Source organism: Mastigoproctus giganteus, chromosome 10, assembly GCF_048544385.1.
Source record: "Mastigoproctus giganteus isolate SK-2022 chromosome 10, ASM4854438v1, whole genome shotgun sequence".
Taxonomy (NCBI): Eukaryota; Metazoa; Arthropoda; class Arachnida; order Uropygi; family Thelyphonidae; genus Mastigoproctus; species Mastigoproctus giganteus.
In genome coordinates, this window is record NC_143584.1 from 37,795,313 (window position 1) to 37,808,838 (window position 13,526).

General features: G+C 37.8%; 1 protein-coding gene across 1 annotated transcript in view; it reads left to right on the forward strand.

Moving 5' to 3' along the window:
- Window positions 1-13,526, forward strand: part of LOC150078990 (patj homolog) — a 946,782-nt gene that overhangs the window by 72,227 nt on the left and 861,029 nt on the right. Inside the window, exons 4-5 of the mRNA XM_090382912.1 lie at window positions 2,222-2,464; window positions 9,817-10,058. Coding sequence (XP_090239038.1) covers window positions 2,222-2,464; window positions 9,817-10,058 — 485 coding nt within the window. The remainder of the gene's footprint in view (window positions 1-2,221; window positions 2,465-9,816; window positions 10,059-13,526) is intronic.

A 13,526-nucleotide genomic window follows, 5' to 3' on the forward strand; every position in this document is an offset into this window, starting at 1 on the left:
AGGACCTGCACCTCTGCAGGCCAGGATCTTCTTGCTTGTTGAAATTTTTTCCTGCGTGTATTTACCTCATGTCGGAGTCTCTGAAGCTCTGGGCACCACCAGGGGAACGTGCCTGGGGATGGTTTCTTCCTTTTGATGGTTGCATTTTCAGCCTCTATAATTATGTTTACAATGGTGCATTGGTGTTGGTCCAGGGTAAGGGTTGCATAGTCAAAAGTTTGGACAGGGCCAGTCAGTGCTTCTTGAAATTGTTCCCAGTTGGCCTTGTCAATGGCGAATCTGTTGACGGTAATTCTAGGTGTGGGTTGTCAGTTAAGGGCACGGTGCATCTGTAATATAATAACTCTGTGGTCAGAGGTTGTCCAATCCTCTCTGACCTTCCAGGAAGATAAATGTCCAGCAATGGAGCGGGTAGCAAAGCTTACATCTATTGTTGCTTCCCATAATGTGCTTGAGAAGGTGGGCAGATTGTTTGGCTTGTGGCTTCTAACAGGGATATATTCAGGGATACTCATGTGTTGTTGTGGTGGACCCCAGGGTTTCCCCCTTTAGCCGCTATTGTACTAATGGGGCGTCAACACAAGGAGGCTCACGCCAAAACCGGCCATTTGTATGTAGTGTGTTGGGTGTATAAATGTTATGATGTGTTCTGTTGTTTTGTAATCGGCCGGTACCTGGCTCTTAGCAAGTGGGAAGCAGCAACACCTGGTCACGGGGTCCCCCCATTCCTCGCCACGTGGAGGCGGTCAGGATCTACTACCTTCATGCTAGTCTATATCGGAACAAAGTTCCAGGATAGGCAAAGTTAGGAGAAAAGGAAAATGTGAAGAAAAAAAAATAATAAAAAAGCTGGAAAAGTTAGGGGTGGTGGGGAAGGAAAGAAGTGCAACAGATGAATTTCCTTCATTTTGTATTAGTAGATGCAATACACATTGAAGATACGAAGGACAATCTTTTCGTTTTTCAAAAACAATCCGCTGCAATTCTTTCAGTCATTTTTTTTATGCCAAGAAACAGTTGCATTATTTATTTTATTTTTTTTCTCTCTATTAATTTTTTTCCACAAAGTACAGAGTCGCCGGCTTTGCAGCTTACTGCTTGCTTTCACAATACTTTTCAAAAAAGAAAAACACCGAAGTTATGTTTGAAATGAAAGGTTTCAAAATTTGTTTTGGAAGAAGACAGAAACTGCATGTAATTCTTTTTTGTTAATGCTGACATTAGTTACACTGTTGCAATGGATATTCTTCAGCAGTTTTCTGATTACTGTTTTCATCTTATTTAATAATAATAATGTTCTTTATTAACTTAAATTATGTACATTGATGATTCCGTACACAGATAACCCAGAATCTACCAATAAATTGTCTCTGCAAGTGAACAAACTCGTATTTCGTCAACTAATGAAACAGTACTGAAATAGAAGTAATGTTTATAATAAATATAAGGTTCAGAACTGAGCTTTCTGATTCTCCTCATCATTACATAGTTCACCCCAGTTCGGAAACATTTATTTTCCAATTTCAGTACAACACTTTGCCTTTATGTCTTTGCTGTAGTAGTCTTTTAATGACTTGTTGTACAAGGGAGGCCTCCTTTCCACCTCACAAATAAACTCCTCTGTGTCAAACATAGTCTTCCCAAAAGTATAATAAACAAACCAATTAAGGCCAACCACCCCCATGCATGGGGAGAATGTCTCCTCAGGCAATGCAAGTGGTAAGGTGTACCTCTTTGTAATGCGTCCGAAGGTATTGGCAGGCATTTTACACCAGCTTACATCTTCCTACACGGCGTTCGAAGTGCCTATCTAGTTTCCACGCCTTTACCCTCTGCTTCCTGTAAAACTGGTCATTGAAAGGCATCGTTGAAGCCACACTTCAAGCTCTTGTCTAGAATAGCCATTAAAGTTACAAGAGTTTTTCAAACTTATTGCATCACTTGGGGCGGGGGGGACAGTCAAGTTAAAAGTTACCAAAAATAATAACTTTTAACTTAACTTTCAACTTTGTAATATGTCACTACCAGTATACAACTATAAGTATAGCTTTATACTGTTATAACATTTAACTTTTGTTAAATGTTATAAATGTTTGGTTTTTATATTTTAAATAGTAACATTGTCTAATAAAGTTAGCTGTTTAGCTGTTTAAACCCTTTTGTTTTGATTGTTCTCTCTTTTTAAATTAGTTTAAAACCATTTTTTTTTTTTTTTTTCAAGGATTCTCTGCAGGAATTAAAAAAGCAACTCCATAAACACCCATCTATCTTACCAGTGGATTTTGACATCTCTCCAACAACTGGAGAGCTAATTCTTAATGTACCACCTGATCCTTCACCACCACAGAATTCCGATTCATATGAACCCAATTCTGATCCTGAGCAAAACTATGAATTTGACACTCATGGCTCAAGAGGACCTTTGCTCATAAGTCAAAGAGATCATGGTGACACATCACCTGAGGTAAGTAACAGTCCATCAACAATTTTTATAATGTAATTAATAAGAGAATGAAATAAAGTGGACCCCTGCTTTACGATATTATTCCATTCCAGAGACACCATCATATCATGAAAATATCATAATGTGAACCCAATAACAAATTGTTTTTTTGGTAATTCGTTCCAAGACCTCGGAAGTTGAAATTTTCGCTATATAATTAACTATTTATCTCTCTGAAAGGTGATTTTTATAATGGAAATTGTACATGTTGATTAAAAAAATTCATTAAACTAACATATTGATTAAAGCACAACACAAAAAATTACTTCAACTAAAGGATGCAAAAACATAACAAGCAGCCAACACGTTTACAAATGCTGCTATTGGCTGAGAGGAAGTACCATGTGTTCAGGTTGGAGATAATCGTAAAGTGAAATAAGTAGGCGCCAGTTAACATGATCACTGGTTAGTGGAATAAGCTGCTTTAATTTCTAAAATCAATTCCAATCATTAAAATGCACTACACTTTCATCATTATCATATGTTCAGTTATAAGAATCAAGTTTGAACGCTTTTATGATATTTGTCTAAAGTACACTTCTGGAGGTCACAACCATAAAACAGTAAAAACAATTTCCATTTTCTGGTTTATTGGGCTTTTCTGTTAGTGCAAGCTCTTATAAACGGGTAGTAAGCTCTATCTTATTGCGTTTACAATAATACCTATAACTGTATGGCGAAATTTTCCCTTCCGTGAAACATTAACAATCATATAAAAAAAAAAAAAAAAAAAGAAAGAAAAGAAAATTTTGAGAATCTTCTCTTCATTCATATTTTCTAAGCTTCGTAAACTTGTTACTTCATATCTCATTTGCCCATATCATGTTAGTTGCAATTTGTGTGTGCTGTGTTCTTTGTTATTGATTACTTATCTTTTTTGCTGTTTTAAATTTTACAATCCCCCTCCCTCCCAAATGTCAGGGAACAGAAATATTATATCAACTAGTTAGCATGTACATATTAATTAAGCTATGTATGTAAGCTTAAATTTATTTTTATTGTGCTAACCTGTGGAAAATATCCTTCTGATTTTCACGTATCATTTAATTTTGTTAATGGTAATTAACAAGTAAACACATGGGTTGTGTTAGGGTATCTAAGAATAGGAACAGGTGCATCTAAGAATAGGAACAGATGAATTTGAGGTATTGCTCAAAACATCAAAGGCAGATGTTGTTGGTATATCAGAGGCGTGGTGTCACACAGATATAAGGAATACAGAACTGGAATTTGAGGAGTACAATGTGTACAGAAAGGATAGACAGGATAGGAAGGGAGGAGGAGGGATTATGCTACTAGTTGAGAAACACATAAAGTCTAAAGAAGTGAAGCCAGTCGTCATCGCTGGACAGTGGAGTGTCGAGTCAGTTTGGTGGGACATAAGCATTGGGAGATCCAAATTCAGAGTAGGAGTGTGTTATAGGCCAAATGACTCTGATGAGTATAATAAGAAACTATACTGGGAAATAGTGGGCCAGTAAATCAGAGAGTCTTATAATGGGGGATTTTAATTTCCCAGATATTGACTGGAATTTGTGGGTTGGTTACTCACAAACTAGCAAGGCTTTTGTGGATTTATTAGATGATTGTTTTCTACATCAGCATGTTCGGGAGGCAACTAGGAGGAGTAATACTCTTGATCTGATTATTAGTAGTGATTCTTCATGCATTAAGAATCTGCAGATAAAGGAACCACTACGTGGCAGTGATCACAGTGTGCTGGGATTTACTCAGATAGTGGGATTTACTCAGAGGTAACTACCATCAGGGGTAAAGGGAAGGGTTTTTGCTTTCGTAAAGGCGACTGCGGTGGTCTGAGACAGTATTTAAATTCTATACAGTGGGACCAACTGATGATGTTACCAACAGCAAATTCAAAATGGGAAGCATTCAAAGAATTTATCTTGGAAGCTACTAGGCTTTTCATACCAACTAAGAAATATTGTTCAAGGATTAGGCCTAAATGGATGTCAGATGAACTAATGAGACATATTATTTCATCTGACATCCATCAGATGTCAGATGAACTAATATTCTCTGCCATCTGACATCCATCAGATGTCAGAGAATAAAAATGCATGGGATACATATAAATTAATGGGTAACATGGAAGCCTATGTCACCTATATAGGTGACATAGGCTTCCATATCACCCATTAATTAAGGCAAGCTGGTCTGTAACCAAGTCACAAAGGAAATTAGGCAGGCAAAGGCAGATTATGAGAAATCTTTGGCAAAGGATTCAAAGAAAAACAGCAAAGAGTTCTTTACCTCTAGAAGGAATGGGATGAATCAGATTGGTCCACTGGATATTGATGGTTCAACTGTTGATGATCCTGCTCAGGTGGCTAACAAACTAAATGAGTATTTTGCATCTACCGTTCACACATCAGGAGTTATTCAGGGAGAGAAATGCCACAGGTGAATTAATTTCTGGCAGTGAGCTAGATGATTTTGTAATAACTGAGAGGGAAGTGGAGGAGAAATTGTTGAAGATAAACATAAAAAAGGCATCTGGGGTGGATGGGATCTATCCAGTTTTATTAAAGGAGGCAGCAAAGGAAGTAAGCAAACCCTTAGCCATAATTATGAGAGCTTCTTTGGACTCAGGGGAGGTACCATGGACTGGAGATGTGCATATGTGATCCCAATTTACAAAGGAGGATCAAAGGGTGACACAAATAATTATAGACCTGTTAGTTTAACTTCTCTTCCAGGAAAATGAATGGAGGCACTGGTTAAAGAAGTACTGCAGGATCATCTAGAAAAGACTTCAGTTATAGCTCGGACACAGCATGGTTTTGTTAACAGAAAGTCTTGCCTTACCAATTTGATTGGATACTATGATATGGTCACTAAGGAACTGGATGCAGGGAATAACTTTGATATCATATATTTAGATCTTAGAAAGGCTTTTGATACTGTTACACATGAAAGACTGCTGAACAAATTGGTGGCATTGTAGGCAAATTGCTGCTATGGATAAAGGGATGGTTGAGTGGGAGAAGACAGAGAGTGGTAATCAATGGACACTGCTCTTCGTGGACTAATGTTATTAGTGGAGTCCCTCTGGGTTCAGTGTTGGGTCCATTGTTGTTTTCTGTATTTATAAATGGTATTGATGATGGTATATCAAGCTTAATGTCCAGGTTTGCAGACAATATGAAGGTTGGCGGTGTTGTTAAGGACACTAATGAGTACGCTGCTGCAACAGGATCTAGAAAAGTTGAGCAGATGGGCTGAGAGGTAGCAAATGAAAGGACCTGGGGGTAATTGTGCAGGCAGATATGATGTTTTCTGAGCAGTGCAGATGGTCTGCAAGAGTAGTTCATGGTGTCTTGTCAATGATATACAAGAATTTTTCTAGCAGGGATAAGGAGGTGATTATCCCCTTGTATAAGGGGATAATCATCTAGGTGTGGTCAGGCCACACCTTGGTGGCACCTCTGTAGCCAGGTGGGCAAGAGCAGCAGTGCGTAGCACACGCTTCTTGATTAGACCGGGGTTTGAGCCCATGACCACCAAATATGGAGGTGCAGAAAGGTCAGGGAATGACCACCGCATATCCCCGGAGCAATATGGCTTTTGTTGCTAATGCTCGTAAACACCAAACAACAGCCACACTTTGAGTACTGTATACAGGTCTGGAGGCCTCATTTTAAGAAGGATGTCAAGCTGTTGGAACGAGTACAGAGATGGGCAACAAGATTAGTGAATGGAACAAAGGGTTTGTTTTACGAAAAAGGGTTTTTTGCAAATTACAGTGTCTGGAGACTAGGCACCTGCGAGGTGATCTGATTGAGGTGTATAAAGCCTTGAATGGTTTGAGCATGCTCAATGCTGATGGGATTCTTCCTCTTGTTCAGAATAATCGCCTGAGAGGGCATAAATTAAAATTGAGGAAAGACAGATGTAGGATAGATGTGTGGAAGTTTGCCTTTAGCCAGCAGGTAGTTTGTTGGTGGAACAGACTTCCATCCTTTGTTGTGGAAGTTGATAGCTTCAATACATTTAATACTGAGCTGGATGTATTTGGAATGAATGGAGGGGTTAAATGGGGGGGGGGGAGTTTCTGTTATTTGCTGATGCTTCATAAACTTTCTTTCTTGCATCATATGCTAATGTAATAAAGTGTAAATTTGTGATCTTTACTTTTATAGCCTGTGGATAATATTCTGGTCAACTTGTGTTCTTTGTTTAAAATAAAAATAAATTTTATTAAAAGAAATACTGCATTATCTTTGTACTTGCTACTTACGATTCCAGAAATTTTGTGAGAGTGAAAAAAATTATAAATGCAGGATTTATAATCACTTAAGGAAAAAAATATCAGGGGAGAACAGTGTTTTTCAAATTTTGAAAATAACAGAGAAACTCCAATTACAAACTTTTCTAAAGTATGACCTGTTTTGTGATGTCACATCTTTGAACTTTTTGGTTTGTCCTCCAGTGCTAATCACTGGAGGACGAACAAATCATGTTTTATCAATTCTGCGGGATGTAAAATCTGTAACCCCTTTAGAACTTCCCCAATTTGTTCATGAGTATTGTCTAATAGAATCGTATCTAAATATAAAAATAGCACTATGAATTTTTCTTATCCTGCCTGTAACAGTATCTCTTCTTGTGAAAGCTTCGTCAAAGTGAGAAAAACTGAATTGAAATAATACAATACACCTTCATTGCATATTTTTAGTGTATGTTATAATGTTAAAAGTACTGTATTTTGCAATATTTTGTTTCTATTATTTTATACTAGATATATAAACATAAACTATCTGGTTTTCTAATTTTTTATTATAGTTATATGTAATTTCTTTGTAGTTTATATAGAATTAAATTCTCTGTAGATATAAATGAATATATGTAAGTTTCTTTTTCTTTGATATTTTTGTTTTGTTTTATTCATTATATTATTTTATTAATAAATATATGCAAATCATAGACTGTTACAATAGTAATTTTTATAAATTCTTAAAGATTGCAGGGGGGGATGAAGAGGGGGATCACCCTGGGCACCGAGCTTCAGGGGTACAAACTGAAGGGATGATCTATCACAATCGGGGGGGCACTAGGAAGAGATGTTGCCCCCCAGGTGTTGATGACCTTAGCTACGCTACTGAAAGATTGACTACCTACATATAATGGGGGGGGGTGTACTTATAACACTTTTGCCCCAGGCATAGGATTGCCTATTTCCAGCTCTGGCTGTTATTAAAGATTTTATAGCTTGCTCCATAGCTATTGATGAAAGCACAGATATTAAAGATGTAGCTGCATTAACAATATGAGCAAAAGGTTTAGAATCATAGTGAAGTAAGTCTGACTTAAACCATTCTGTTCCTAAACAGCTTGTATGATGGAGGTTATGTTTCAAGTCTGTATTGTTTGTAGCAAGATGTCTTTTCGTATTTCACGTTTTCATGTAGCAAGATGTCTTTTAAGTTGAAATCTCGAGAAATGGAGCAAGTCAAGAGGCCAACCAAGTAGAAGAAGCATGCCAGGAAACTTCCTTCAGACCTAGAAATCTTAAAAGGAAAGAGTCAAAAAGAGCTGTAGCCAGAAGACTTCACAATTCGGATCAGGTGTATGTGAACTGAAAAGGAACATAAATTGAGTGGTTTGAAAAGTTAGATTGTGGTTGTAAAAAAAATATACATAGAGTCCTTAACAGAAGAGGAAAGGAGAAAGCAATGTGATAATTTTATATCCATGGCCGATTTTTCTCAACAGAATGCATAACACTTTTGCCCCAGGCATAGGATTGCCTGTGGCAAATGCATCATGAACCTATAAAGCAAAGTTGGCCTCGGAATGGCAGTTAGGGAAGAAAGCAATGTACAAATCTGTCTTACATTCAAAAATAAAATACCACAGTGTGTTTGTAAAAAAAATTCTTTCTCAACACTTTGTTGTATCTGAGAAGGATGACAAGAGCTTTAGAAAAAGTAAGGAAGGGGAAGTCTGTAGGAAAAGATTTAAGGAATAAACATGTAGCAGCACAAAAGAAAACTGACAAACAAAAACAGTTACTTGAGGATCATATTTATATTTTCCCAGCATTTCAAAGTCATTACACTCGAAAAGATAATCCGAACAGGAAGTTCCTTAGTCCTGACTTGAACGTAAAAAAAAATGTATGTGCTTTATTGTGAATGATGTGAGCAAAGAGAGACTGAACCTCTTAAAGAGTATTACTATAGACATGTCTTCAACACAGAATTTAATTTACATTTTCACTTACCTCGAAAGGACACTTACAAGGCCTGTGGAAAGTATAAACAGTCGATTGATATAGGAAAGGATTTGTGATTTGGAGGGGCAACGTATTTTGCATTTGGCAAAAGCAGAGAATGCAAGAAATCAACTAAAGGGCTGGTGGGAAAAGGCCTGAGGAAATTCTGACAGCTATACAATCATGATAGCTTTACAAAAAAAAAGCCCTGCCATTCCCAAAATTAACTGTTTCTGAGGCCTATTATAGGGGCAATATGTACAGCTATAATTTAGGTTTGCATGACGTCACAAATAACCTTGGCTACATGTACATTTGGGATGAGACCACTGCATCCAGAGGTTCACAAGAGATTGCTTCTTACCTGATTAAGCATATTAAGTTGAACAAAAAAAAAAAAAGCATGTAATGATATACAGCAACACATGCACTGAATTTAATTTATTATGTTCATCTTAGCTTTTTTATGATCATTCTGCAACAACTAAGACAATCTTAACTATTTTGACAAAAATTCCCAATGTGTCTATTGCTGAGATTTTTAAAATTTTGTTATAGTGTACTTTTTACAGGGAAAAAATATAATCTCTTCTGTATGAAATCATGGTTTTGATTACACAATCATATACTTACAGTAATTTGCCATTTTAAAATAGGTAAACTACTTAGAAACATAATGGTGTAAGTCAGTTATATAAACACTGCTTACCAGAAAATTGAATATTAACAAAAATTGTCAAGCTCATTTAAATTTTTAAATATTTTTTAACCTCCATGTGTATCGAAATTCATTAAATTAAATTTGAGTTTTTTATGAATGCAAACACAAAACACCTTGTTCTCAAAACTGAGAATAGACTGATTTATACCACTATGAATCTCAACCTTTCAATTAACTTATCCTAATGTTCTTATTAAGGAAAGTTGATTTAGCTTTCTAGATTCAAATATATTAGTGCATGCCTTTATGATTAGTATATATTACATTTATGAGATATTAAAGTGAATGTAAAAATCAGGTGAAAAGATGTTAGTACTGATAGTTTTTTTCTGTTTTTTTTTTTTAAATTATTGATAGTTAACATCACCTATTGTGGCTCCTCCTGATTATGCTCTCTCAACAATTACTACTGACAGTTACGCAGAAGAGTTCCAAAGAACAATTACTCAAGGTGCTCAAGGCAGAGAAATTCATAATATCCAGCTGTATAAGCCTGAAGGTACTAGCTTGGGCTTCAGTGTTGTTGGCTTGAGAAGTGAGCAAAGAGGTGAACTAGGCATTTTTGTCCAAGAAATTCAGACAACTGGTATAGCAGGAAGGTATGAAAATTCCATTTTAAATATATTTCGAAAGTTTTCAAGGAGTTTGCTGTGTAAAATTTTTGAAGGATATTATAACTTTTATAAAACATGATCAAAAATTAGTAATCAATCATGAAGTATTAATTAGATGCTTAGAGTGAAATAATAATTGAAGCTGCACGTTGCACTTAAGTTCAGCAGTAAAAACTAGTTTTTTTAGCTTTTCTTTTATCCTTTTGTCCTTTATGTCCGTAAAGTGAGAGGTTGCAAAATGCTCATTAAATATGTCACAGCAGTCCCCCCCCCCCCCGTGTTCTGTTAGTGGTGAGCCCATTTGTCAAATGAAAAGTCCACTCAAGAAATTAGGAACATTCTTCTGAATCTGTCTTTCTAGATGTGGATTCTGTTAAACCATGGTTGAATTAAAAATCTTTTTATTTTAATTGTTATGATCAATACTCAGTTATCTTAACCGCTATTAATTATGGACTTCAAAGTTGTTAATAGTGCTGTAGCACAATATAACCTTGTTGTTTTTGGGCCATAAAAAATCAAATCAAGTTAATAGTGCTGCAAATTATATTGTTTTATTGGGCTTAGAAATTAATGAGTGTAATATTTTCCTCACTAAATTTTATAATGAAAGTAGAGAGAGAGTGAGAGCAAAGCAATTTAAAAAGCCTTCATTCAACAAAAACAGAATTTTTACGTAAGTTGGTAACTTGGAAATTCTGCAAAGTACACATTAGGGATTCTTGTTAAGTTTAAAATTCCAATATGCACAAACTTTGTTTGCATGAACTATCATTTTTCTAACCTTGACTTTCAAAGAATCCTTCGCAACAAGAAAGTTCTTTAAATGAAACAAATTGTTGAACATCACTTTTTAGCATAGAAATAAAGAACAGTTTTCTACTATACTTTGTTCACCCTCACTTTAATCCTCACAGACAAACAGACTTGGTGAGTTGCTTAAAATTATAATGGCGTTTCAGCAACTGACCAATGAGACCTTGACTCAGTGGCATTTATGTCAAGAGAGACTATAATAATAATAATGAGAATAACACAGCACCACTCCACCAGGCCATAAGGGAGATAGATAAGTGGTATACTCCACTCAACCTAAGCGAGGAACCCCCACCTACCCAGACAGCACAAGAAACAAAGTTAGAAAGGTGGGCAAAGAAGACACACACACACACACCATGGCATACACTACAATGACCTCCATCAAGAGCACATCTATACCATTGTTTCCAATTCATGGCTCACAAGCGGGATGCTCTTCCCCGAGAGTGAAGGATTCATGCTGGCCATCCAAGACCAGGTAATCAACACCAGAAACTATAGAAAATACATCGCAAAGGAGCCCGGAATGTCAGAGGACACATGTTGACGATGCCACCTGGCCTTAGAAACGATCCAACACATCACCGCTGGGCGCAAGGTGATCACCCACACTGAGTACACTCATAGACACGACCAGGTAGCCAGGATAATACATCAGAAGCTAGCGAGGAAATACCAGTTGACCAAAGAAAGTGTACCATACTGCAAGTACAAACCCCAGGCAATACCAGAAACCCAAATCCACAAGCTGTACTGGGACCACGCCATAATAACGGATAAGACCATCCCGCACAACAAACCGGGCATAACCCTTGTGGACAAGATGGAAAAGGTTTCCTACCTGATTGACATAAAAAAAGTAAACTGCAGCCATTATCAACCTACTTCAGGATGGAAGCCACCTCAACAATTCATGCTGAGGGAAATGGACTATAATCTGCAACGCTGGTCCAGTGCGGGTTGGTAGATCGACCGTATTTAACAGTCAGGGGCTTGAACCCCGGTCTACTCAAAGAGCATGTGCTACTGCACTCCCGCTCCTGACCACTTGGCTACAGAGACCGCCCTGATTTACATAGCGGTGCCTAACACTAGCAATGTCCACAAAACCCATGAGGAAAAAATTAGGAAGTACACAAACCTGAGACATGAGGTAAGGAGATGTGGCATAAGCAAGAAGTAACAACAATCCCGATCATCGTGTCAACCACCGGTATAGGGCCAAAGACCTTACATAGCAGAATAGGTCTCCCAGAGGACACCTACAAGGAACTCCAGAAAGTTGCAATCCTGAACACATGTAAGATAGTCAGAGAGTTCCTTGACCAACAGTAACACGAGACATTACAGCCACCTGGTGTACTTGGTAGGAGTACCCGTCATGGAGTGGAATCCCCCAATCAGGGAGAAATAATATAAGAGCAACAAAAATAATAATAATAAAGGGTGCGATGGCCCAGTGATTAAGACAGTGGACTTACCAGCCTGATGGACCTGGGCTCGAATCCCGCCTTGGTGGAAACAGGCGTGGCTCTATTACTTTGGGAGACTGATATAATATTAAACGATGATGATAATAATAATAATAAAAAAACATTGTGAAAGTTACTCCATTGGACTTGTCTTCCCCAAGGGCGGAGCGACGGCTGAGGCAGATAGTGGCACCATCTGGTGTCACTCACGAGAACTAAAAATAAAATAAAAAAGCACTTGACATAAGCCGAAGCTAAACAAGTACACTTCCATAGATGGATGATGTCGCAGAGAAATATTATTCATACTGCATCGAGTATGGCTCAGGATAAAGTCACTCGGGTTCAGGCCTTAGGCAGAGGAGTTGGTTCGAAAAGTTGGAGACTGTCTCCCGAGCAAGACAATGGAGTAAGCGGCGCTGTCCTCAGTAAGGCTACCACAAAAGAAGGGCAAGACCATCCAGCCCCACAAAATGGAAGTGCATCCTGCACAGCTGCACTAGCGACCACCCAGGAAGGAAGAAAATGCCAACGCATGAAGTGGAATATTGAAATGAATACATACATCATGCGAGCATACTACGAAATAACCGGGCTAGAGACCGATATGACAATGTACAGGTCGCGACTACATACCAAGTGGTTGGAACGATACCTGCATATTCAGGTCACTGAACAGCGATTAGCGGACCACAGGAGGACCATCATCACGAAGAACCTAATAGCTCCAGCCATCTAGGAAAAACTGCTACCTGACCAACTTGATTGGATACTATGATGCAGTCACAAAAGAACTGGATGCAGGGAATAACTTTGATATTATATACTTGGATCTTAGAAAGGCTTTTGATACTGTTGCACATGGAAGACTGCTACACAAATTGGAGCAGTGTGACATTGGAGGCAAATTGCTGCTATAGATAAAGGGGTGGTTGAGGGGGAGAAGACAGAGAGTGGTAATCAATGGACACTGCTCATCGTGGACTGATGTTATTAGTGGAGTCCCTCAGGGCTCAGCGTTGGGTCCATTATTGTTTTCTGTATTTATAAATGATATTGATGATGGTATATCGGGCTTAATGTCCAAGTTTGCAGACGATACAAAGGTTGGCAGGGTTGTCAAGGACACTACTGACACTATGCTGCTGCAACAGGATCTGGA